The sequence below is a fragment of the Syzygium oleosum genome, unplaced genomic scaffold (assembly GCF_021117445.2).
Source record: "Syzygium oleosum isolate NSW1041296 unplaced genomic scaffold, Sole_v2.1 Sole_v2.01, whole genome shotgun sequence".
NCBI lineage: Eukaryota > Viridiplantae > Streptophyta > Magnoliopsida > Myrtales > Myrtaceae > Syzygium > Syzygium oleosum.
Genome location: NW_026607485.1, coordinates 29,986,807 through 30,014,007, shown reverse-complemented (window position 1 = coordinate 30,014,007; position 27,201 = coordinate 29,986,807). Strand labels below are relative to the sequence as shown.

The 27,201-nt window shown below is 41.8% G+C and overlaps 3 protein-coding genes across 6 annotated transcripts; all 3 read right to left on the bottom strand.

Moving 5' to 3' along the window:
- Positions 1-2,358: 2,358 nt before the first annotated feature.
- On the bottom strand, positions 2,359-8,613 carry LOC115691564 (exosome complex component RRP45A-like). 4 transcript variants are annotated; one of them, XM_030618241.2, is made up of 10 exons: positions 8,303-8,613; positions 7,335-7,544; positions 6,671-6,766; positions 6,470-6,584; positions 5,655-5,735; positions 5,356-5,544; positions 4,688-4,989; positions 3,920-3,978; positions 2,728-2,961; positions 2,359-2,441 (listed from the first exon to the last, which is right to left on the bottom strand). In XM_030618241.2, exons 1-9 carry the CDS (start codon positions 8,437-8,439, stop codon positions 2,741-2,743), a joined length of 1,410 nt encoding a protein of 469 aa, XP_030474101.1. In that variant the 5' UTR covers positions 8,440-8,613; the 3' UTR covers positions 2,359-2,441; positions 2,728-2,740. The 4 variants fall into 4 exon arrangements, with proteins under 4 accessions (XP_030474101.1, XP_030474103.1, XP_030474106.1 ...); XM_030618243.2 differs by lacking the exon at positions 3,920-3,978 and having other exon boundaries at positions 4,776-4,989; XM_030618246.2 differs by lacking the exon at positions 2,359-2,441 and having other exon boundaries at positions 2,906-2,961; positions 4,776-4,989.
- A 3,227-nt stretch (positions 8,614-11,840) lies between these two features.
- LOC130140408 (phytosulfokines 3-like) lies at positions 11,841-12,838 on the bottom strand. Its single transcript, XM_056319731.1, has 2 exons — positions 12,419-12,838; positions 11,841-12,225 (listed from the first exon to the last, which is right to left on the bottom strand). The coding sequence occupies exons 1-2, from the start codon at positions 12,536-12,538 to the stop codon at positions 12,094-12,096; spliced, it is 252 nt and encodes an 83-aa protein (XP_056175706.1). The 5' UTR covers positions 12,539-12,838; the 3' UTR covers positions 11,841-12,093.
- A 9,201-nt stretch (positions 12,839-22,039) lies between these two features.
- Positions 22,040-22,701, bottom strand: LOC115666496 (phytosulfokines-like). Its single transcript, XM_030588210.2, has 2 exons — positions 22,581-22,701; positions 22,040-22,389 (listed from the first exon to the last, which is right to left on the bottom strand). Exons 1-2 carry the CDS (start codon positions 22,698-22,700, stop codon positions 22,267-22,269), a joined length of 243 nt encoding a protein of 80 aa, XP_030444070.2. The 5' UTR covers position 22,701; the 3' UTR covers positions 22,040-22,266.
- Positions 22,702-27,201: the final 4,500 nt, after the last annotated feature.

Sequence of the window (27,201 nt, the reverse complement as noted above, 5' to 3'; positions counted from 1 at the left end):
AAGCATACACGCAGAGTCGTGATATCTGAACTTCTCATTCATGTGGGGGATTGTTGGGATTTTGGCACAAAATACCATAGAATTGAATGAGAAGTGTGTGGTTGAAAGTGTCCCACATAGGGTGAAGAGAGATAGGAGATGGGTTCAAATAGTTGAGCCTCACAAATGGGTTTGGGCCCCAAGGGGTACCCCACTTTTGTGGAAGAGAGAGGACCTACGTCTAGCTAGGTCGGTCCACCCCCCGCGCGCGCCGCCGCCGCCGTCCGTCCGGCCGGCTCGGTTCGGTTCCGGGTCCACTCTCTATCGGTTTTTTATTTTTCGAACAGACACGTTGTTTAGAAATTATTTATTTATTTATTTATTTTTGGACAAACAAACATGTCTGTTCGTGAGGTTCGGTTCGCCCGAACGAAAACCGAAGCCCTTCGCGCCTGTTCACGAACCAAACCGGTTTAAGGCTCGGCTCGTGACTGTTCACATGACCGAACGAAATTGTTCGGTTGGTGACTCTTCGGTTTCATCCTTCTATATCCGAAATTCCTTGGTGACTATTCATTCATACATGACCGAACGAAGTACTCTTGGCATTTCATTTTTTCGCGGCTTTCTGCTGCACTCTCATTCTTCATCGCTGTCATCTTTTGTGCGATTATTCTGCAAAGTTGCGTTCGAAGATTTCCTTTGAAGAAGTACCGCTTCATAAGAAAGGCGATCCGTTCTATCCTGGGAGGCAATTGTTCAACGACCTTTGGGTACCGGTAGAGGGGACAAATTGTCTTAAGGACACAACGTGAATTCGTTGGGCTCGGATCAAACGTCAAATTCGGATCACTCATTTCAGGTTTGTCAAACAACTTTACTTTATATGTACATACAAACACGCGTATATTGAACAACACTTGTAACCCCTATTTTTTTGGGTGATTTTTCAGTTTTGTCCTCGAGGGACAGAAGGCGAATCCACCACGTTTGGCAATTAGCAAATGTGGAAATGTGGTTAGGTCGGAAGCAAACGGGTATAAAAACTCTTACGGTAACGTCCAAAGGATGCTTCGACACTGGTCACTTTTCCATCCCTCTTTTCACCGATCAAAGAAGGTCGGGAAGCAAAAGAGCCAAGACCCTCAAGCGACCGGTCATTGGGTGGTCCAATCGGCCGCGGAAGTGATGCACGACCGCTCCTGGATCGGTCACGGGGCTAGAACTTCATAGAGAGCCCCTATCCAGTGATGGGCCAATTAGAGTTCCGCGTGAGTATAAGAAGCATAATGAGATGGTCAATCCTCAAATCAAAGTGGCGCAGGTTGCTGGTTTTAGGTGGTATGGAGTCGTGAGGATGTGGCTTGTGAGCTTTGTCCCCAGGAGTGCAGTCTGCTCAAAGACAACTTCAGGCTTTTAGCCTTTGTTATCATTTGCCAGTTTCCAACCCTGTTCCTTCTTTTTCTTTTCCTGGGGATTTGATGGCTGTCGCAGCTTCATCGGCGTGCTTCTTGACTTGTTGCCGGGTAACCGAAAATATACAACTCCAGTCCCACCCGGCAAACGGGATTAAGTTGAGAAGAAACGTCGGTTTCGAAGAGAAATTTCGGGCTGAGAGCGTGAAAAGAGAGCGCAAGGATCACGATACAAATTCACCATGGATTCTAACTTGATTAGATGTCGAGCAATCTCGTGCCAAACTAACCGGCACCAAAAACAAATGTGAAGAGTTGTACCGGTGCTTCCTTTCTGGGTGCTTACCTTTTGGTTCCCTCTTACCTTTTTCTCTTGACAGGGGAGAACAATTCCGGGAGATCGAATCTAACACAGATGCAAGGTTCTACTCTCTTATACTCACTACTATTCTATAGTATTAAATCATCCGCTTATTCACAGCATTGAAGAGAAACAATTGAGGAAAAAACTAGCAGTGGTCACATCCAGAAAAGAAGAGCACAATAAGGTAGCAAGATTAAAAACTGCAAAGGCGAAAAGATCAATCCTGCCATAGCAACCAAGAATGTATATTATGAGATAGATTGATAACTATTGAACCGCCACTTAGCAACCGAGAGCAAATGCAGCCATACCACCGGTTTTCAAATCGTCGCTGTTTCAGCTTATGAGCAACATGACAGACCCAGAGAGACTTAGGAGAGCTACGATTGAAATAACTTTAAAGGTTGTATGGAATAGAAACAAATTTCATATATGTTACACCGAGGGCTTCTGCTATGAGGTGCCTACGGAGGTAAGCACCGAAAGTCCAACTAAACTGGGAATTGAACATTATCAAACAAAAGGAGATCAGCTCTGTCAAACTTCTACTGGTGTCGTGTCCTAAATTAGGCTCGCCAACAACCTGTTCAGAGTTAGTCCTTCTCCTTGTTCAAAGCCATAGCACAGTTCTGCTTTTTAGCTCCACTTTCGGTGATACTCTGGAAAGCTGGGTTTCCAAAAATCTGAAAAGATAAAAAGTATTGAACAACGGCCTAATTATTCTCAACAATACATAAGAAAAAGATCCACCGATTGGTCCTCAAAAATCTAATAAGGAAGTCCTACATAATTTAACAGACATCATGGAGGATTGAATTTCAAATTTGAGAGACAAACTATTCAGTAAATGTTCTGATCTAACAGATCCAAGCAATGGGTTCTTTCCAGTGTAACTAAAAACAGTAAGAAAGAACAATAAGCATAACAAAGCAAATAAGAAGAGATCACACAATCGAAGGCAGTTAAGACCTGCTAGTGTGTCTTAACTTCCATCCAATGCAGAAAGTGCTTTCTTTTTCCTCTTATGTCTAGGCTTAACAGCATCCTTCAGTGTTTTCTCCACATGGGTTTGAGAGGCAATCTTAGCTGACTCGGTTGCTGGAGGTGTTACTTTCATATCTTCAGATGATCCTTTTGGACTAGCCTGTTGGGGTGGTTTCTCACTTTGCAAGTCTTTTTGCTTTTTAGAGGGTTTTGGAGTTCCTGCAAATTTCATAGGCAAAAAACCAATAGCTCTGTCATTTCCTTCATTTTATCTTGAGTACAAAAAAAAAAGAAAAAGAAAAAAAACAGTCACTCCGTGCAGCAACATCCAGAGTGATGGTAGGTAAAAAAATCACACAACTTTCATGCCTTGGAATGCACCCATATAAAGCACATGCAACGTCCAAAACGCATTTGCAATTGCATATGCACCGCTATTATTTAAGGCAAGTACAAAAAGAATTTTAAAAGTTTGTTCCACTTGACATTGAATCAGCCTTCCAATTTAGCAGGACAGCAGCTCTAACAACATTTTCGTGATACCCATCTAAATGAAGTAATACTTCTCCTGAACAGAACAGAATCATTTTGTCACTACTTAGCAATTTGGTAATAGGAATTCTCCAATTCGCTAGGCTAGGTTGCGCAACTAGCGAATCAAATCTGACAGGAAAAAAGAAGCTCCTTTTTTGGGTAGACTAGCTATCATGTTAAGAAAAGGCGGAACAAAGATGCCTGTCAAGTACACCCAGATCATATACCCAACAACATACTTCTTCCTCTATAATGTGCTCTCCAATTTTTCAATGCAGCAGTCAACAATGGCATGCCCATTTGCCAATGCCGAAATGAAGCTGCGAACCCAGGCAAAACTGTAAAAAATTGGATGCGCTGAATTCTGTCATAGGCCGACTCCAAACACCCAGTTCCATCATATGAAGAAAAGGACAACTAAAGGAAGAATCTTGTGAGCAACTCTCTGAGCACAAAAAACCAATAATAACTTCAATAAGCTACTTCACAAAATAAGGGATCCAAACTACTGCATCAGTAGATCTATAGAAAACCCAATATTACCAAAAGCAACCAATGAAGGTTTAACACAGGGTAGCTATTAGCACTTAAATTATGCAGTTCCAGTGCAAATTATCTTCATAAAAAAATATACAAACAGTACCACGCGAAGCAAGAGATAATTTCAGGAAATCCGAATCAACACCCCTCGAGTAAGGATCCCTGATAAAAAGAGGACATTTTAAGGTTAAGTAGAAATTAGATTGGATGGAGTTAAGCAAGAAGAGAAGTGCTTGAGACGGGGTAAATAGGCATTAAGAGTGGGTAATATCAAACAAAGGAATTTCATGACGTGAACAAGGATTGCATGATCCCAGTTATTGTTCGTCATTTTGAAAAATAAAACTGAGTTCAAATTATGCCAGGAGTAGAACTCAAGGAATACTTTTTTCAGATTCACCAAGGAAACATGTAGCCTCTCATAGAAAAATTCAATACGCACTATCCAGCATCAGGAACACCATGATCCACTCATATACAACAATTGCAAAGATGACCACTTGTTTCATGGTTACCAATTGTTGGGTGGCTAAAGCCTTTAAATTGCCCCTAAAGACTTTGAGAGCAAACTGTCACGCAATTTCATATTGATTGATGAGTCGAAATGTGGCACTAAAGATAATAACTTTAATTATCAGAGCTGCAGTACACGTATAGAAAAAATCAAACATCATTTTTAAAATTTACACGTTCTCCAATATCAAATTGAATTCTTCCTTAAATTCCTTCAGTGTCTTTCTCATAAAATCTATGTTTCTCAGATTTGAAAATCTATTATCCAATGTGTTCCGTGAAAAAGAAATTTTAAAGTGTACGTAATTAAGAATGAGGTGTATAATCATATTACTACACACAGAGGATGGCACCATACCAACTTGATGGACCTCCAATGAAACTCCTAGGGTTGCCATCTTTACTGTTAGTTCCTCCTTGTTCAAACGATTTTGTGACCATTTTACCTTCAATGACATTACTCTGATCAGAATTGTTTCTCTCATTCATAGGCTTCAATTTTTCCACTTGAGTAACCACTGACCCGCTGACTTCCCTCTGATCCTGAGATTTGACCTGATTTTTCCTTACAGCAGGAACAGTCCCACTGACATCCAAGGCAACAGGAGCAGAGTGGCGCTTTATCTTTCGCAAAGCTCTTTCAGTATTGTACGCCTCTACCTACATCAACAGAGAACTCCGATGATCATTCACAAAGATACGAATAGAACTGAAAAAAAAGTATCGAATGGAGGTGATCAACTCAGAGAACATATTATCTATGGAAAGAAGCAATGTGAAGAGTCTAAGATCTAAAATCATATAAATCACTGTAACCGAAACCGTTTTGCATTTACTCCCTGAAACAAGAGCAGGATGGAAATGTGATTTTGAGCTACTTGCACTAATATGTGGGAAGTCTCCAGCAACTAACCCAACATTAGGTACTCAAGAACTCAAGGCTTGAAGAATAAAGGCACGAAGTTGAACAAAAAATGCACAAACAAGTCTTCAAAGTTCATAAACACTGAAGAAGGATAAACTCACAGTGTCTCGTATCTTCACTGTTATATCAGCAGCTTTTGTACCAGCAATCCGTAGGCAATGCATTATTACACTCTGAGAAACACCTTCTCCCCCCGCTTTCTGGATAGCACATATATCACCATTGGTATTCAGAGTAGCTGTCATTCTACCAGCCATAACTGCTTCCTCCTGGTGGGTAGGATCTACCACCTGGAATTTAGTGTACATCCAGATATTGGATAGAAAGAAATCCCAACAAATGACTTTTAGTTTTGGCTCCGCAATTTCCAGGTAAACAGCAACACAGAAATCTTCCCTACCAGAGTGCTTTCGTCGCTGAAAAATGCGAAGGTGACTGCTATAGGTAAATGATGAATTATAAGGGGCAGTGGCTCCCTAACCTGTCAAAAAGCAGTAAATATTAATCAGCTCTATGCCCAACACACATACTATTTTGGTAGGATAATAAATAATTCAAGTGTCAGCTTTTCTTCTTTGGCAGAAAAAACTTTGTCTATATATGAGTGAGAAATTTAGTATAGAAATTTGATCGAGGATAAACTCAAATAAACTATCTCATCAACCTAGAAATATCAAGATACGTTTTTTATCAGCTATGCTTAAGGAAAAAACCGATTTCTCTATTCTAGGGACAAAAACATGCAGAATTTAACAAGAGCAGATTAAAGAAAAAAGGGCTAAATAGTCTGTGAAAAGCATTAACTCCTGATCAACATGAGTAGCATGGATCCACACATCCTCTATTGACCCGCTTATGGCAGGTTAAGTTTACACATTTTTACAATGAAATAGAGCTACTGGCCATAAAAAATGATGAAATAGAATCCAGATTTTAAAGAGAGCCTTAAAATCCATGCAGGAACCTCCTACAGCAATCCATAGTAGCAATAGCCAGTTGCATAGCAAAAATTTGACTCGAGAAAAGTTTTCTAATGCACCCAAAGTGATTACAATCGATGACAAATCATGGATCCAGAATTTGCATTGAATGCTCTCAATCATCACTGGTTTTAAAAAAATGCACAACATACTTGAACAAGATCCAAATCCGGATTGAGCAACTAGCAAATGAGTATTCCACTACAGTGGTACCAAAAATTTCAGTAATGCTAACCTCTGGTGGATGAACTATTACTTCTTGACCATTTTCTCCACCCAATGAGCATTCTGGCCGACGGAATGTTGACAGAGCAGCCAAAGCAGCAACATTAGCAGCATCGACCAGATTACTGTTTTCATATTGGCAGATTGTTTTAATGAGAATAATAAGTATTTGATGTCTACTTTGTGGACGAGAAAACCCAGAATTCCTTACCCTCCGTTATCTAAGATATGGAGATCAATACGGATAGCCCATACCAACTTCCCAGCAAGAATGCAAAGAGATTCTGTATCCACAGCCCTGCTTTCCCTGCAAAACAACTTTGTAACGAAATGAGTCATCTCAATCCAGAATTCTCAACAGGAAAATTTCCTTAAAGAAGTTTGTAACAGAATTTCCACTCAAAGCACATATGAGCTCCGGGTCAAATGTATGACTAATTGTTCAATTTTGATAGCACAAGATTTTGAAAGTGCACACCATCTGTCCATTGTTCTTTGTAGTGTTCCTCAGTAAGGCAAGCACATAGTGTGCATGCATGTTAAAGTTGGTGGTGAATGGACTTCTAGAATCCTATACCATTTAATTTCGGATGAATATAATTGAGATAGATATAATGCAAGCATATTATCTACTAAGGTGTAAGCTTTACAAATTCAGAATGCACATCCATCCATCAATATTCTCAATATTCCTATCAGTAAATCCAGCATAACACTTAATGTTTGTAGCATACACTGTTCTAGAATATTATATGACAATGCTTTTGTATAATACACCAGATAGATAGACAATTTAAATATGGTAATACATGAAAACATAGATTAAAACTAAGTTCCCCTAGTAAAAAGAGATTAAAACAAGTTCAACTAATCACCTTAAACCACGGTCTATCACCCTGCCTAACTCAACTGCGAACTCCCCGGGACGACCAGGTTCAAACGAAGGATCGGCCATCGGAGAGAACTCGGTAAATATTGAAAGTGTCCCTTCGTTAGGCCTATCTCTATATGGTTGAACTAGTTGAGAAGTCACAAATCCCATTACACGCGTCTGACCCAGATGCACCTCTGCTGAGCCATCTTCTCTGCAGGTTTGGTAAAGTAAAAGTTAGATTAGAGTCAATCCTATTAAGTAATAGAAATAGCAACATGGAAAAGGAAAATCAAAGTAAAACAGGCACGTCAAGCTAATTAACCTTAAAACTTATTAGACAAAGAAACTTGAAGGTGAACACAATTATAGACCAGTGCTACATGGACTCCGAACCAAACAAATGTGACAGATTTCTAGCCAACACAAAAGTGTACTTGTCTATCCACAATCAGCATCATATCCACAAATAATCGTCTCCGCATGTAAACATGGCAACCGTACGCATACCGCCTAAAAAGGATAAACCGCAGCAATGCATCAAGTTCCCCCATTAGACCATGAACAAGAGAAGCGACTTGCAAGTATAAACCATGTTTGCATATTAAGGCCCGACAATTCATGTTCACTCATCAAATTCGAGTTTATGAAATCTTGTCATTGAAAGACATCATTCTTGATATAGAACACGTGTGCTAAAAAGACGATTTATGTTAAATTCCTCTCATTTCGTGTCAACCTTGAGTTCATCAATATGTGGCCTCCTAAATGTGTCAACTTGTGTGAACCAACACAGAAAAAAACTGAGACAGCATGCTAACACCGATAGACACAGCACCACTTCTCTACGAGGGGAAAAGAGTCAGCTTGCCAATTGGTAAATACTTTGCTGATATCCCGCCCTCGCATTGCTTCGCTACGCGGAAAAGAGCAAGCACGAAATCGCAGAGAAGAAGAGCGGCTGGAACTTACTTGCCAAACTTAATGCTCAGCTTGCGATAGTCGTAGACGTTCCGGCCGTCGACTCTGAGACCAGAGAGCAGGGCGCTTGCTATGAATTTCTTCTCGTTAGCGGTCATCCGCAACGCATTCGCCAGCCTCTGCTCCATCGTTCACGAGCATAAATCAGGGCCACCGGAGGAGGATTTCGACGGGGCGGACGGGGACCGGGGGACCGAGGCGAAGCACTGCCAGAGCCCGAGCGCTTGGGGTGTACGGGACGGACGGCGGCGGCGGCGGCACGGCGGAAGCGGAGGTATCGGCGGATGGGACGACGACGAGCCTTCGGTGGATGCCGACCTTGGGCGGCGGCGGCGGCGGCGGCCGGGATGAGGTTGTGGCCGTCGAGCTTGGGAACGGCGGTGGCCGTCAACGATTCGGCTCTCGGATTTTGAAACTGGAGCAAAGATTGGTTAAGAGGAAATCAAACTAGGGTTTATTCAGGGTATAACGGGCAAAAAACTCTACTTCCACAACTTTCATTTTGATTGGACCAATTTGCCCTCAACAATTCATCCCCAATAATCTCTAGCATAAAAAAATGAAAAAAAAAAAACCCTCTAAACAATTGAGCAAATAATCGAAATAAATCTAACCTTACCTTTTCTTTTCTATTTCTTCCTTGACAAAAAAACTTAGCTCCACTTTATTTTCTGAAATTGAACAAATCATATAAAAAGAAAAAAAATATCTTCAAAAGTATTCTCGGATAATTAAACTATAATGTAAAGTAAAGTAAAATATAATAAGCGATTGGATTGGCCTGTGATTAAGATTTACAACTGGGGTTGCACTTGACATATTGGATTGCAATATTAAGACATGAAAGAGTTTAAATAGGCCTTTGCGGCCGTTTCAAGTTGCAAATTTGATCGATGCATCATAAGAAAAGGTGAAAAGAGGTGACTAGCGTTAGCGACTCCTTTAAGCCCGATCTTGGGAGTTCCTGAACACGGAATGATCGGTTTGAGGCATGGCTAGGGCAATAACTTATAAGTTCAAACGGCCAAAAGTGTTCGATTCAGCATGGGGCATTGGGGGGGGATGGGATTGTTATCTTGGTCTTAATCGGGTTGTCTTCTTTGCAAGACATGATATCGGTTCTTTAGGCCCGTCCATCATTCATGCAATGCCTGAGGAAAAGCAAGGCCCAGTCCGTACAAGAACATGTATCCTGAGCTGGGCCACCTCCGACGAACGAAGTTCTTCAGCCCAAATGGATCAATAGAGCTAGACAATGGTACAAAAAAGGACTAAAATTGGTTTTTAGCATCATTAATGAATGATTAAGAATAAAGTGGTTCTTAAAGTGAGAACTAAAGTCGTCGCGTGAAGGATCGTGTCGAGGGTTGGACGCGACCTTGCACGAGGCATTAACGGGTCACATGACCCCGGCAAGAGAGTGCCTTGATGGAGCGTGGGCAAGCAACCACTGGCATCTCTCTCTCTATCCTCGAGTGTTTCTACTGTTGTCTCTAGTTGGGTACAATTCACAAGCTTAACATTCTTTGTTGTCTATTTAATTATAACTCTCATCTCTCTCGGGCTTTTGACATGTCCCTTTGCAAAGTGTGAGAGTCAACCTCACACCACCCAATTCTCTTACTACTGGGCCGCATGCTCAATGAGTTATTGTACATTGAGCCAAATATCAGGTATTATTTGTGTAATTATCCCTATAACAAACAACCAACATCACAAACAATCACATCTTTCATCTCTCTTCATTCAATTCTCTCTATTTTGGACCTCTCATGAAATTCAAGGGAAGTTAAGGGAATCGCAAGCGTATACTTTGTCTTTTGATTTGGTGGATTTGTTGTATCTTAGTAATGACTTTGCCTTAACCCGAAAGTAATACGGTGGGGAGCAAATATCACTTTCATGAAAGTAATCGCACGTCTCAAAGTGATCAGTTTTCATTCGCTTGGCTTTTTATTCGTAATTCTCGCAGCACAAAGTACTATGGAGAAAAATCTCACCAAACACCAAAGTATCTCCCAAATGCACTCAATTACCTAGGGGTCTAGAGAAAGAGCATTTGACAAAAGCGAACCGAAAATGGTGGAGGCCGAGAAGTCATGCACACACCGCGTCCGCACCGTCGTTTTGGTGGACCTTTGAACGCCAAAAGCAGAGCCACGATCCCAAGAAGATCAAAGGTCAGTGAGGTGAAGTTGTGTTCTCTTTTTCCATTTCAAAATGTTCAGCTTTTGCTTTTCTTATCACGTTTGCTTTCTCCGTAGCTCCCCCGTTAGCAAAGCAAATCCACTAGGTAAGCAAAAGGGAAAGTAAGGATTTCTTTTGGCCATAGAAAATAAGGAATTCCCGACATTCCACATTGTCGGGAAAAGATCGAGGTAGGTGCTAAATCGTACCTTTAACGTTTTGGCTGTTGGTCAATGGAATACCTAATCGATTATTTTGGTCAGTTAGATATTTTTTTTTTCGAGATTTAATCAAGTTTGGAACTCGCTGTCAGTGGATTTGGCTCTAATGTGGCCTTCTTTAATAGCAATGTTCGCCTTCGTGGCAATGACATGACTTCCTTAGCCTGAAAGCGACGTCGTTGTTATCTGCTCTCTTCTTTCCCAAGCAGGTCTATCTTGTTGCTCAAGCATCGTCGCTTGTCCCTCGAGCACGTCACTTCCTTTGGCATGGTTCACCACCCTCGATGCACTACCACGACCGCACACCCTCACCTCTGCCAACCCGTGGTCATGGACCTCCTTGTTGTGCTGTCATGTTCGTTTGTCTCTCTTTTTTTAGAGGTCCATGGCCTTGAATCCAAGGCCTCGGGTCAAGCGTACGAGCACAAAAAGAGAGAGAGGACATGACGTCCCAAGTTGAGTGACAAGGGACAAAGACGGTGCTCGAGGACACGCGAAGCTGGCGAGGCCTGGATGATATTAAAAAGAAGGCCATGTTGGAGCTGGACTTGAGCTGGATTTCTGGTATCAGAAAAACCAACTGAAGGCGAGTTCGGGACTTGATTGAAGCTTTTTTAGAACGTTAGCTACTCAATTCACAAAAAAAATGTTGGTTACTCAATCGACCAATGACTAAAACAATAGAACACGACTAAGCATTTATCTCGTATATTGTTGAAAAGACATGTTCTATCTCAATCGTGGATATCTATGTTGCAACAAGTTGCTCAAAAAATGTTAGCTTTATGTATACTTGGTAATTGATGAATTCAGCAAGGTATCTCTTACATTCTTTCCTGAACTCGGACAACTACATGACGAAGAATTTACAACATCTCTCTCTCGCTCTGCGATCCGAACTCGGTCGGGGTTGCTGATTTTGTCCATCATATAAAGGTGATGAATCTAAGATGTAACACCACTCTCTAAATTCATAAGAATCCAGTTCTTTACTCATATACCTTCAGTTATAGCTAGGTAACTTCTGTCTTTGGGAATTCAAGTCATATTGTTGGGCTCAACGCACTCTTCGTTAACCGCTTTCACAATTAGAACTCGAGAACCTTATTGTAAAAATAAGAAGAAGAAACATGATTGCAAGGGCATTCAATAAAATAATCTCAAAAAGAGATTGGTAGGGCAAATGATACATAAGTTTGAAACTAGGAAACAAACTCTCGGAAGCAGACTCGCTCGGAATCCACTCTCAGTGATGAGCAAATTTCACATTCCCAACATGGTATATGTTTCATAACTCACTAGAAAGTTCGTAGAGGCCCACTAAACAGTTCAATCCTCTCATTTCTTTCACATCCCAAACAGAGGAAATTATGTTCAAGGATTATGCTTTTGGGTGTAGATATAGTCGATGTGAGCAGCCAGAGTCCTCCTCACCAAGCATTCTTCTTCCCGAACTCCTTTGCAGCTCTCATCCAACAAGTCATCATCATGCTTCGTTTCGACACCCTGTAAGATAGAGAGCACAAACGGCTATGACGAAATTTACCCACATGATGTTCAAGTACAAACACGACGGATTGTTCTGAAAAATTTAAGCTATTACAGAGTAGCAACAACTTGAATAAAAACTTTGAAAGGCCGAGATTTCAGCATTCGGGCCAAAATGATTACTAAAATCCAATGTAAATAAACAACCCACCGCACAGTCAGTCTCGATTGGAGTAACATCGAGAAACACTGGCTCGTGGCGAGCAAAGCAGGATGAGATCGTGCAGAGGACGAGGAGAGACGTCAAGAAAAGGGTTGTGATCTTGGCCATCTTTGCCGTCTTTCTTGATGAAGAACAGTAAGGGGTGACGGTTTATATAGATAGGGAGAGATGGATAGAGCATATAGCTAAAGTTGACTAAAGTTCGTGTGAACCTGAGTGGCTTCAGACATCATTGACATAGACTGTGGCGTAGAGAATTTCGGTGGGGACGAATCGAAGATACGTAGAGAAATCAATGGCGTTTAATGAAGAGAGAGCGACCGAAAGGAATCAAAGTCCAAAGAGAGGAACGCAAAGTAAGATATTGGGTTAAGGTTTGGGTAGATGAGTGCGTTAAGTCTCCACTTGCATGGCAGGAGGAAATTGTAGATGGCGAAACGAAAGAGCAATTTTAGGTATTTATATTTTAAGAGCGGCTTAGTTCCAACGAGTCGATCATCGTACACAAATTCAACACGTAATAACAGTTTATCAAGCTTCAAGACATTATAATCGACCAAACCATACCTTAGGGGCATACGAGTTCTCTGACCAGTCCAAGTAACTCATCTGCCCCTTTATCTCTATGGCCATGCAATCTGCTTGAATTTGCGATACAGCCATTAACATGCATGTGTCATGCACACGTCGTATTTAGCGCATCGGTCGAGTAATATAACTATCAATGCTGCACATCAATGAGTGGCCCGTTCCACGTGGGTTAAACTGTGGTGCGCGAAAGGCGATCTTTAGATTCCTTTGGCATCGGATATGGAATTGAGATGTTACAAACTTTGCCACTTATGATATTAAGGTCCTCATTAACGTTACTCTTTAGCTCGGGAGCATATCAAGTGGGTAGAATTCTAGAGATATGGCCCCCGCATGTTCAAGTAATCACTCCCAATGCATAGTATTTTGTCTCCAACGGGTTAGCGGGCTTGGCTCCCGTGACGCAACACTTTATGGCGCATGGCACTTGATTTCAACACTTTTAGCAAGTGTGCTGCTTTGGTACTATTTGTTTCGACTCGACATATTTTACATGGGCCATACCTTAAAAAGAGTACTTAAACGATGACTTCGAAGGTGGGTGTCTCTCATTGAACGTGGGATTGAAAGATTATTATAATCATCACTACCAAAGAATAAAATTTGGTCAGGCTAAAAAATGATACAAATTTTTGAGTTCTATATTCACCCTGAATGATGATAAAATGCAAACAAGTAAAAATATAGTGTCTCCTGCTTACGTAAATGTACCATCTTACTATTGCGCTAGGATTTGTACACTTGGTTAGAGTGTTCAAGAATTTCTAACTCATAAATTGGAAATCACTTGTTCAAATCCGACAATCGTATGCCAACTGTTCCGGGTCATGACCACTTGCACAAGTAAAAATTCTGAACTTAACCGGTTTAGGAGATTTGCGGGGTGTTCACGGGCTTTCAGATAGCCGTACCTATGCACCGTGTCCCCGAGTTATCGAAAAGAAAAAAAAAAAGAAGTTTCTTTGGGTCGGCCATGACTTATCCGGACATTCCCTTTCTTCTGCCTCTAATGTCAAAGAAGCATATGAATGAAGGAAGATCATGTGAACCGATGGTCAAAGATTTTAGGATTGTTTTGCATCAGCTTTTTTCCTTTTTGTATTGACCAAGGGCGAGTAACCGTATCATAGGAATGTTTCAGATTCTGCGGCGTAAAAGAGTTAGAGAAATGCTGCCAAACAAAAGAATATATATATAAATTTACTAAGATTTGTCTTCTAATTGATTTAGAAAGTCTTTGCATTCAGTCTTTAGTATTGGTCAACATGTTATTAGATATAAGTCCGAAACGCTTTAACAAAATCACTGATACTATATGAATTTATGACATGGTCATGACCAGTGGAGAATAAACTTTAGTAAAGTATTGTTTATTTGGAGAACGAGTTAGTTATTATGATCACTAATCTTTATATGTATCATACAATGAACTTATGCTCTTGTCAAATGGTGAAACCAACAAAAGCGATGTCGGTGTGTGTGAACTTCCGGATCATCTTTCCTTTCATTTTTTACTTTTGCGGTACTGAGTTTTATATTTTTCCTAATAATAAAAAAAGAAAGGACGAGAAGGGACGACCCGCGCAACTGTCCCTCGGGATATCACAATAAGGGTCTCACAAATACGGTGAAATGTTCTATTTAAACCATAACTATTCAGGCCAACCTGTAGGTTTGTGAGCCAGTCACCGTGGCTCCACTGTCGCTAATTTAATCAATTGTTAGTTACATGTGGACCGAATTTCGAAAACAAGAAAAAAAGATAATTTTCTACGCGTCCCCTTCATTTGTTCTTCCTGTCTGCTTGTGAGAACCGGGGAGGTAAGAGTGGAAATTGAGTTTGTCTCTGTCTTTTGTTCTTTGTTGGGCAACCGAAAACCAATTTAGCATTGTTCTAGAATTTCGTAGAAAAAATAAGACGTCCATCTCAAGTTGCATAGACTTTTCTGGCCTCTAATCAAGTCCACCACGACATGTGATTTCATCAATCATAATCACTTGTTGGTGGCAAATTAGCGGATGGTTTGAGGAATTTCTGTTTGGCCACTTATGGTTTAACTGTTTGTCCATTGACTTTGTTCTTGGTAATCCAATTGGAAGGCTTGGGGGAGAACGTCTGTGCCATTAAATGTTGGCTCTCTACCGACCGTGTAGCTCTCCTCTACCGTTGGTGTTGCAATGGCTCCCTCAACTTACAAACCCTAACAAAATCCCTACTGGTTTGCTCAATCATCACCATGAATTCCCACGCACCTTTTGGTGCTTCATTTCTTCTCTCCCCCCTTTTTTCATTTATGGTTTTGACGTCACTCCCCAGAAAACCCTAGCCGCTGCCCTCTTCCCCATTTCTATATTTGCCTTCAAATCGATTATCAAGGTACCAATCTTTCAGAAATGGAAGATGACGATGAGGCCTCAGCTCGATTGGCTCTTCTTTGCATAAAACTAGGTACGTTACTCTCAGATAAAGACATCTCAGGAATTGTATCAACCGAGAAAATAGAGGAATGCCAGTCTATCTTAATGGGTCAACTATACCAAAATCCTAGTATCAATTTCCAGGCCTTTCAAACGGCAATGAAACGAGCATGGAAAAATGAAAAAGTGGAAATCACACCTCGGGGGCATAATATATTTAGTTTCACCTTCAGGAGTGAATTGGAAAAATCTAGGGTGCTAGAGGGAGGCCCTTGGTCTTTTTCAAATCACTTACTGCTACTTCATGACTGTGAACCAAATACTCCTCCCCACTGTTATAAGTTTGAGAAATGTACCTTCGGGATTCAAATACTTGGTTTGCCAATCGGATGGTTTTCCTCGGAAGTAGTAGAATCTCTAGTTAGCTCAGCAGGCCAGGTGAAAGAAGTGAGAATAGATGCTCGTGGCCCGGCAGCTCAAAGAATAGCCAAGGTTAAAGTAGAGTTAGACTTACATCAAGCTCTAACTGTAGGTACTATTGCTACCTTTGAGGGCAAGAAAATTTGGCTGGACTTTAAATATGAAAGGCTTCCCCACTTTTGCTATTCGTGTGGGAAAATAGGTCATTATGCAAATTACTGCGAAGAAATCCCATATGAAGAAGAAAGATTTACAACTGACCTGGGAAGTAGCTTTGGTAGCTGGCTGAGAGCTGAATCCCAGGAGAACAGTCCCTTTTGGAAAGTTTTCTATAGGAAGGAGACAATAGAAGATCTTATTGAAGAAATAATTCCTGAAACCTCAGTGCATCAAGGCCAAATTATTCCTCAGGAAATTGCTCAATCATCTCAAATGGAAGCTGCTAAAGAGGAAGATAGATATGAGAATATGCTATTTGAAGTAGACCAAGAGACTACTCAGGAGAAAAGGAAGAAAGAAACTAGAAAGGGGATTCAAATGATCACTGGTCCTACTCAAAAGCAGATTTCTCCCAAGGTAAAGCTGTCCCTTGGTCCTAATAGTAGTGGCATAAAGATTGGCAAGGGGCCAAAAACCCCCATAGCAAAAAGGCAGAGGAATTTCAGCTCTTTATTGTTGGATGAGTCCCAACTTCTAGAGACTCCAATCTTGGCGATTGAGGAAGCAACAAAATGGGCTTTGGTGGCTAGCTCTAATAAGCCACCGGGTAACAAATGAAGATCCTAAGTTGGAACTGTCAAGGTCTGGGCACTCCCTTGACAGTCCAAAATATAAGAGCCATGATGGTTCAAGAGAAGCCCAACTTAGTTTTCCTAATGGAAACTAAGAATCAGGAAGCAGTAGTAAAACGAGTAAAGCAGCGTCTCAATTTCCAGAATCACTTTGTTGTTAATCCAAAAGGAATTGGAGGAGGGTTAGCTATTTTATGGGAAGATCAAGTAAAGGTTAATATAGGAATGGCTACAGCTGAGTTTCTGGACTTAATATGTGAATTTCAGGAAGACAAAAAGCAGATGAGGGTTACACTAATACATGCCCCTACTAATTATCGAGAGAGGGATGGATCCTTCGTCGAAAGCTCCATGGAAGGCACAATCGCTTGCATCGTTCGAAACTCAGAGGGGACACTTGTGGATGGCTTTGCAAAACAAATCCATGTCTCCTTAGCCTCTCAGGCAGAATTTGTGGCTCTCTTGGAAACCCTAAAGTTCTTAGTCCCTCAAAGACACTATTCCCTTGAGTTAGAGTCAGACAATCTGACTTTAGTTAAAGCTATGGAAAACTCAGACGTTATTCCATGGGATGCACGTGCAATTATCTCCCAATGCCTTGATCTGTCATCTAGCTTCTCACAATTGTGTATCACTCATTGCCATCGTGAAGCCAACTCCATTGCGGACTGGGCCGCAAAAGGTCAGCGCCATAAAACTCTGCCGAGGGACTAGATTTCTTCCCATCCCCAAATCTTGTTGGATTTACTTTGTAAGGAAGCCCAGTTTATGGGCTCTTTTTTTCAAATTAAATAAAAGTTAATCAGTTTACGAAAAAAAAAAATCAGTGCCATTAGAAAGTTTGTAGATAATTTGGTCTACGCGCTTGCTATATAGCATTTGATGTTGGGGAAATTCTTGCTTGAAATGATTGTGATCACATGGGGTAGATTGGACCAATGCCATACTAGAATATGAGGTTGAGACTTTGAGTCCATGGCTCGTAATTAGTCAACTTTATGTTTACACCAAGTTATGTTCGACCTGTAGCAACTTAGTATATTCAAGACTTCCCATTGCTTTCAAATTAAAAAAAATAAAAACATACATTGATATTAATGTCTCGAATTTGAATGCAATTGATCAAGACCCAACTCAAATTGATACGTGAGAATGACCTACAACATGAAATAATGAGTTAGGAGTCTTAGGACAAGTGACAACCATCCAAAAGATTAGACTTGGATGTCGGGCCATGCAATGGCCGGCATCCAAGCTGGAGGTGGTTATCTAAGTCCACACATCCGGCCGATGTCCTGGCTTCGCCAAGCTTGGTCGGGGGTATAAACCCCCTTCTAACGGATGCCCGGACATAATTGGGATTCATTATTGATTGTATTTTGACCTAATTCGTGATCAATTGTTAGATCCGTCAAGAGGGTTTGTAAGAGTCTTTTGTGAGATTAGAGAGAGTTTCTGTCAGAAATCTTTGCGAAGGGCTTGTTTATGAGACTATTGAGTATTGATCGAACCTGGAAAATGATAATATTTTTTAATTGATCAATCGAGTAATTATAATCTCTTTGCTGTATCACTTATCTCTAGTGACATTTTCCACCATTCTAGGAGTACATGTACATGCCATCGACCAAATTTCGTAAATCTCGTAAGTGTATTCCTTGTATTCTGTTTTTCGTTTTGGGTATTTCAATCCGCTTAATTTGACTTTTACATTGTCTCTTCTACTGGTGCGAGATAAGATTCTGCCACATCTTAGATAGACCAGAATACATATTTACATGCATTGAAATTCCAAGCAATCAATGAGTGATTACTTGAGATAAAACATCATTATAGGAACCAAATGGTCACGTCACCTCAAGACCGACTCCTATCCACATATTCTTAAAAGTTGTGTGGATTGAGCATTAGTGTATTGGGAAAAAGCATTGAGTTTATGAAAATTGAAATGAACATGGTGGGGATATCATTTGGATCGGATGCCCCACAAAGAGGATTAGTTCTTTTCAGGACTTGAGGACACACATGACAGTAGAATTACAGGGGAAATTGCTGGTTGATAAAGTTCTGCTTTTGTTTCCATTACACACTGCTTTTCCTCTTCTTCCTCTTTTCTCTTAAGCAATTCTGAGAGATTCCCTGTTAGTAAATGAAACTACATTGTGAGAAAACAAGATGGGGACTTCTTGTCAAGGCAGGAAGAACTTGTTACGAGATAAATTATATAATCAAGATACATTTCAAGGAGACAACCCGAAGTCGCCAATTTTCTACGTAGGCTGCTTTTCGACATCAGGATAAAGATTCGTATATGATAAGATATGATATGATAAGACTAGAAAAAAAAAATACTTCAAATTTCTTATATCTCATGTCATTTATTTAGGAGAATATTGGATATACTAAATGAATTTGGCTATAACCTATCCTATAAAGTGTTTAAAGTTTTTTATGAACATAAGTTTACGCTTTGATAAAAAAGTTAAATACAAACCTAACAAAAGAAAAATCTTAAATCTAAAATGTGAAGGTCGACTACTGTTGATCAACATTGTCACGGCAACTATCATAATGGTGGTTGGTTTTGTCAACCACCAATCACCACCATAACAAAAATTGACATGTTGCATTTGTGCCAATTCAGTCCTAGATCTTTCAATTATGCTAATTTAGTTATCTATTTTTTCACGTTTTGCTAATTGAGTTCATTCGGCCAATCTTGGATGGAAATTGCTAACGTAAATGCCAGTTATTCTACGTAGCATGGCCGGTCCTGACATGAACAAATTTTAATAACACTACAAAAAAACTGGATTTTTGCCACGAAAATTTGCGACGAAAAAATTTTCGTCGCAAATTTGCGACAAATTTTCCAACGAAAAGTAAAATTCGTCGGAAATTAACGACGAAAAATTTTTCGTCGCAAAATTCGTTGGAAATTTCCAACGAAAAATTTTTCGTAGCAAAATTCGTTGGAAATTAGCGACGAAAAATTTTTCGTTGGAAATTTCCAACGAATTTTGCGACAAAAAATTTTTCGTTGTAAATTTCCAACGAATTTTGTGACGAATTCAAAAAAACCTGGTATTGTTCAGTATTTTTTAAATTCGTGGGAAAATTCGTTGGAAATTTTCAACGAATTTTGCGATGAAAAATTTTTCGTTGGAAATTTCCAACGAATTCAAAAAAACCCGGTATTGTTTGGCATTTTTTAAATTCGTGGGAAAATTCGTTGGAAATTTCCAACGAATTTTCCCATGAATTTCAATTTTCCAGGCAATTATTTTAGTGTGTACAATTTTCGTTGCAAAATTCGTGGGAAATTTCCCACGAATTTTGCAACGAAAACCCTACTCCTTCCTTATTCAACATTTTCGCGCTCATTATTCCCGCAACGATTCTCAATTTCCACATTTTCTCTCTCTCTCTCTCTCTCTCTCTCTCTCTCTCTCTCTCTCTCTCTCTCTCTCTCTCTCTCTCTCTCTCTCCGCGATCGATGCCTCCACCTGCTCCACCGCGTCCGCGTACTGGTCGGCGCACTCGCTGAGGCACTGCTCCACCGCCGGGCCCAAGCTCCCGCCGCCGTTGCCGAGCATCCGGTCGATGAAGGGGGCGGTGTCCATCGCGTTCGAGGCGGCGAGGCCGAGCGCGACCGCCGTGAGCCAGGCCCTCGCCATGGCAGGCGAGTTCTGGGCGACGTCGAGCTCGCCGGCGATGAGGCTAGGCCTCGCCGGCCATGGCGAGGGCCGAGCTCGCCATGGCCGGCGACCTCGAGCTCGCCCGCAACTCGGCCGGATCCGGGCGACCTCGAGCTCGCCGGCCATGGCGAGCTCGGCCCTCGCCATGGCCGGCGACCTTGAGCTCGCCCGAACGCTCGCCATGGCCGGCAAGCTCGAGGTCGCCCGGATCCGGGCGACCTCGAGCTCACCGGCGACGAGGCCGGCCCTCACCGGTCATGGCGAGGGCCGAGCTCGCCATGGCCGGCGAGCTCGAGGTCGCCCAGAACTCGCCCAGATCTGGGCGAGCTCGAGCTCGCCCAGATCTAGGCGACCTCGAGCTCGCCGGCGACGAGGTTGGCCCTCGCCGGCGGCGAGGCTGGCCCTCGCCCGCACGATTTTTGTCACGACGAAACTAATTTTGCCATGATTTTTCGACCAAAAAAAAATTTCGTTGGATTTCCAAATTTTTTCGTTGGAAAAAAGTTGTTTTTTTGTTGAATTTTCCAACGAAAAAAATTTCGTTGGATTTCCAAAAAAGTTGTTTTTTTGTTGAATTTTCCAACGAAAAAATTTCGTTGGATTTCCAAATTTTTCGATGAATTTTCCAACAAAAAAAATTTCGTCGCAAATTTCCAACGAAAATTGAAATTTTTCGTTGGAAAAATTTGCGACGAAGAATTACCAACGAATTTTTTTTCGTTGGAAAATTCGTTGGAAATTCGTTTTCCAACGAATTTTTCTCAATTTTTCGTTGGGAATTTCGTTGGAAAAAAGATGTTTTTTTGTAGTGTAGTTTTTTCAAAACTTTTATTATTATTATTATTTTAGTTTTTACTTTTCTTTTTTCCTTCCTTCTATTCTTTTTTTATATTTCCCATCGTGGCCGGCAAGGGTCTCCAAAGCTCACCGGCCACTGGGCGAGGCCAGCCTCACCATGACCTCGCCAGCTGCTAGATAAGGTAGCCTCGCCCGCGACTGGCGAGGGCATGTCCGCCCGCCTTCACCTGCAGCCGGTGAGGCGGCCTCACCAGCGGCCGCAATAGCCTCTCCCAGATTTGGATGGGGTGACATGAGGATGGGTTTGTTCTTTTTATCATTTTCACTTTCTTCTTAGTTTAGATCGTGCCGATCGGATGAGGATCATGTCCCTAATTCGTGATATTATTATCAATTTCCCATTAAGAGATGCACGCTTGTCTGTTCCTCATGTTCGGCCATACCTATAAAACCTATGACAAGAACCCTACTTTTATTCACTCGTCCCGTCCCTTTGTCCACGCACAGTGCACACTACTCAATCCTAACTCGGAGCTAGCGCCGCGTGGAGAAGGAGCAGGAAAGCAGATGAAGATAGAGTCTCAGAGTGAAGTAAGGGAGGAGTGGTTTTTGCTTATGAGGGTTAATCTGGGATCCCCACTTGGTTGGGGTTTCTGAAGTGTCCATCATTTAAGGGTGATGAATTTAAGATGTAACTTCACTCTCTAAATTCAGAAGATCCCAGTTCATTACCTATATACCTTAAGTTATAGCTTGGTAACTTCTGTCTTTGGGAACTGAAGTCATATTGTTGGGCTGAACGCACTCCTCGTTGACCTTTTCACTGTTAGAACTCGAGAAAACTTATTGTACAACAAAACATAGAAGAAGAAGAAACATGATTGCAAGGGCACTCAATAAAATAACCTCAAAAGAGATTGGTAGGGAAAAAGATACATAAGTTTGGAATAAAGAAACGAAATCTAAGAAGCGGACTCACTCGGAATCCACTCCCAGTGATGAGCAAATTTCACATTCCCACCATAGTAAATGTTCCATAATTCACAACAAAGTTAGTAGAGGCCCACTAAACTTTTCAATCCTTTCATTTTTTTCCCATCACTAACAAAGAGAACTAAGTTCAAGGATTATGCTTTTGGGTGTAGATATAGTCGAGGTGAGCAGCCAGAGTCCTCCTCACCAGGCATTCTTCTTCACCAACACCTTTGCAGCTCTCATCCAACAATTCATTCGTTTCAACACCCTGGAAAATAAAGAACACAAACGCCTAAGACGAAATTTACCCACATAAATGTTCAAGTGCACACACGACTGATTGCTCTAAAAAGTTTAAGCCGTTACGTAATAGCAATAACTCGAATAAAAACTTCAGGTCGAGACTTGAAAACTTGGGCCAATATTGTTATTGAAATCCAATTTAAACAAACAACCCACCACACGTTTAGTCTTGACCGGAGTAACATCGAGAAACACCGGCTCGGGGCGAGCAAAGCAGGACGAGATTGCGCAGATGAGGAGGAGAGACGTGAAGAGAAGAGTTGTGATCTTGGCCATCTTTGCCATCTTTCTTGATGAAGAATAGTAGGGGGTGACGGTTTATATAGATAGGGAGAGGTGGGTAGAGCATAGTTAAAGTGGACTAAAGTACTTGTGAACCCAAGTAGCTTGAGACATCATTGACGCAGACTATGGCATAGAGAATTTCGGTGGGTTCGAATCGAAGATTCATAGAGAAATTAACGGTGTTTCATTAAGGGAGAACGACCAAAAGGAACCAAAGTCCAAAGAGAGGAAAGCTAAGTAAGATATAGGGTTAAGTCTTGGGTCGGTGAGTGCGTTAAGTCGCTGCTTGCACGGCAGGAGATTGTAGATGGAAAAATGACGAGTAATTTTATGTAAATATATTAAGATGGGATATGTGCACTAGAAGTCCTAAAACTTGTCACAAAAGTGCAATTGAGTCCTAAAACTTTCAAAAAGTACAAACAAGTCCTAAAACTTGTCACGAAAGTGCACTTGAGTCCTAAAACATTCAAAAAGTGCAAATAAGTCCTAAAACTTGTTACGAAAATGCAAACAAGTCCTAAAACTTGTCACGAAAGTACAAATAAGTCCTAAAACTTTTAAAAGTATAATCAATGGAAGGACTTGATTGAACCAATTTGACAAGTTTTAGGACTTATTTGTACTTTCGTGACAAGTTTTAGGACTTGTTTGCACTTTTTTAAAGTTTTAGGACTCAAGTGCACTTTCGTGACAAGTTTTAGGACTTGTTTACACTTTTTGAAAGTTTTAGGACTCAATTACACTTTCGTGATAAGTTTTAGGACTTTGAATGCACTTATCCCTATTAAGATTGGTTTAGTTTCGTAGAGATGTGTCAGATTGAAAAAAGAATATAAATAAGTCGATCATCGTACACATATTCAACACGTAATAATAGTTTACCACATCGCCTAGTACACTAGTTTTGTATATCAATTGCAGTATATTCAGCATTTTTTCGAGAGAAATATATCTACACTTGTTTTGTCAAGATTTGGCATGGCTGTGTCAATGACAAATGGTATTATGGGGGGTTGCTTAATAGTTAGTTCTACGAAAGGGAGAACTTCAGGATAACTACATTCTAGTGTGGTTTAAAATCATTCTTGAACAACGTCAAGCTTCAAGACATTATAATCGACCAAGCCGTACCTTAGGGGCATAACTCATATGCCCCTTTATCTCTATGGCCATGCAATCTGCTTAAATTTGCCATACAGCCTTTGTCATGCATGTGTCATGGACAAGTCATGATTTGGCGCATTCGTTGAATAGTATAACTATTATAGCCACACATCAATGAGCGGCCCCAGTACTCAAACGGTGATCTTAGGAAGAGGATTTCTAGTGTCTTATATGGAATTGCGGTGTTTATGATACTAGGGTCCTCATCAATATTACTCTTGAGCTCAGGAGCATATCAAGCGGCCAGAATTCCAGAGATATGGCCCCCGCATATTCAAGTAATCACTCCCACTGCATAGCATTTTGTCTTCAACGGGTTAGAGGGCCTGGCTCTATGTCACGGCACACGGCACTTGAATTTGTTGAAATATCCCACATCACTTAACTTATGGAGTTTATATGCTCTTTATATACGTATGATCTCTCTTCACCTATAAGTTTTTGGATTGGACTTTTTAGCAGATTTCAACACTTTCAGCAAGCGTGCTGCTTGTTGACACCTATTTTTAATTTGCCCAAAATTAATTGCACAAAATTTAGGAATTAATTTTCTTTAATTCCTAAAACAAAAATATTTCAATTTAAATGCATTGCATATAGACATTAGGCATATGTGCATTAATAGGGCCTATTAGAGCATATTTTCTTAAATTTTAAACAAAAATTTAAAAAAAAAAAAAAAAAAAAAAAAATTTCGGGCCGGGTCGGGTCAGCCGACCCGGCCCTTTTCTTTTTCCTTTTCTTCCCCCCGCCTGGGCCCCGGCCCATTCTTTTTTCTTTCTTTTTCTTCCCCACCTTGCACGTGGGCACGGCCCGCCCGGCCCTTTCTTCTTCTTCCCCCTCGCCGGTCGCTCTCTCGCCCTGTTCTCCCCGTTCGCGACGTCACGCCGACGCACGGCGGCGCCTCCTCGCCGTCGCTATCCGGCCGTAGGAAGGCCGAGAGAGCACGCCGACGGGACCGGCATTAATTGCCGGTCCCGTCCTCCCCGTTGTCCCGGCTTCCCTTATCTCCTCCTCCCTCTCGCCTCCCTCGTTCGTCCGCTCTGCGCCTCACCGAATCGATCCCTGCTCTACACGGCCTAAATGGCCGCGAAAGTCGCGCGCCGAGTAGGCCGGTGCAGCACTGGTCGTCATTACGGCGTAACGGAGCGAGAGGGCACGCGTCCGGCTATAAATAGCCAAAGGGAGAGAGAGAGCTTGGCGGCAAAATTGAGAGAGAAACAGAGAGAAAAATTGAGAGAAAAAGAGAGAAAATTGAGAGAGAAAGAAGGGAAAGTCGGTTTTTGGGTTCCCAGCCGCGTCGCCGTCGCCCCCGATCAACCGGAAAGCCCCAGACGCGCCGTCGACGGTGAGCTCTCAGTCCGGCCCGAACCGCCTCTGTTTTGCTCTGTTTTTCTGCTCGGTATGGCCGGGACTCGCGCCGGCCGTTTCGCGCGAATCCCGGCCCATACCGTCATCCCCCGCCGTCCGTGTGTCCTCACCGAAGGTAGGTTGATTCGCCTGAATCCTCCGGTTCGCCGGAACAGGTCAGGATTTGTTGTTTTTGGAAGCGCACACCATCTGTTCGACAAAAGTCCTCAATGAAACCGGTTTTTGTTTTGGTCGCCGGCCGGCGAACGGCGGTCGGACGGTGACCCCGGTGGGTGGAGAGGCTTGGTTTTACTCCCAGGAGGCCGATTTGGGGGCGGCGCCGGTCTGGGTCGGCCGGTGAGAGGCCGTTTTTGGCTTCGACGGGGGCTGCTCCCACCGGTTCGGCCTGACCCGGTTCAGTTGACCCGACCCGGTCAACGCCCCGGGTCGGATCTGTTGACTCGGGTCGGTCCAGCCGACCCGGTTCAGCCGATCCGACCCGGGTCAACGACCGGGTCGGATCCGTTGACCCGGGTCGGTCCAGCCGACCCGGTTCAGCCGATCCGACCCGGGTCAACGACCGGGTCGGATCCGTTGACCCGAGTCGGTCCAGCCGATCCGACCCAGGTCAACGACCGGGTCGGATCCGTTGACCCGGGTCGGTTCCGACCCGGTCCGGATCCCTTTTTTTTATTTATTTTTATTTTATTTTATTTTACTGCTTTTTAAAAAAAAATTTAAAAAAATTTCAAAATTTTTTTTTTCTTTTCTTTCTTCTTTTTTATTTGTTTTTTTTATTTAAAAAATATTTCGTATTTTATTTTATTTTTTTTATTTTATTTTTTTTTTAAAAAAAAAAAATTTATTTTATGTGATATATTGTTGTTGTTTTAATCTAATGTGATATTATTTTGTAAGTTTTTGTCTTATTTAAATTAGACAAGCCTGAGGTTGCGCGGTAGTATTTGCATGTTAGTTTTTATTACCGTTGTATTGTTATGCATGTTTTTAATACAATTGCATGAATGTTGTGTTTTTGAATGTCATCTGACTTAGTTAGGGTTAGAACCTTAGGCTGCATGAATTGTCGTGTTCCTGACTGCTGATCGTTCCTGATTATGCACTCGCTTGATCACCTCACATATTAGGAGAAAGGTCCTAAAATCAATCCAAATTGCCTGACAAATGTTTTCATAAATGAACAGGGTAAAAAGGTACCGAAAGGGCATTAGTTATCCAACTAGTGTAACCAAGTCCCCGAACTCATTTAATCTCTGGTTCGTAGGAATAGGGTGATTCTCCCATCACCCTATTTGGGTTTCTAATCGACCCACCCCAAATCGATTAGTGGCGACTCCTTGATATAAACCACTTGCATGTTAAACACTTAAACCCTAAGTCGCGATATGGTATGGGCTTGGGAGAGCCCGAGTTAAGTCCCGAACCTAGACTTAGCACGTACCAGGCGAGCCCCCCTTCTCTTTGCATGTCGTTTAAAAAAGGGCTCGGGAGTTCGGTCGCGACAGACTGGCGACTCCGCTGGGGACTTGTTTTTTTTAAAAGTGGACTTAGGCCAAAAATTTTATCCTGTTCAAAATGATTTTTGTTTGGCAGCAAGGACTCCAGGTATGAACCTGACATTAAGGTGTTATTTGTTCTTGCAGGTTCGAATTGATTGTTTATAATTTGTTGTGCATGCTTTAATGATTTAGCACTACACCGTTGTACACACAACCACGCTGCCGGACCTGGGCCGCGATAGGGCATCCTAGGATGGTGTTAAGAAAGATACGACCTCAAACGCGAGTCCGCGATGTAGAGGTCGCCTTTCTTTTCCCCGGAATTTATTTCTAAAAAATCGTAAAGAAGTATCTTTAGCCGCTATTCGCGTGACTATAAGATATTCCTTTCGATTCGGCCGAGGTTAAAAGGACTTGACACCAACGCGAGACTGCGACGGTCAGGCACCCTTTTA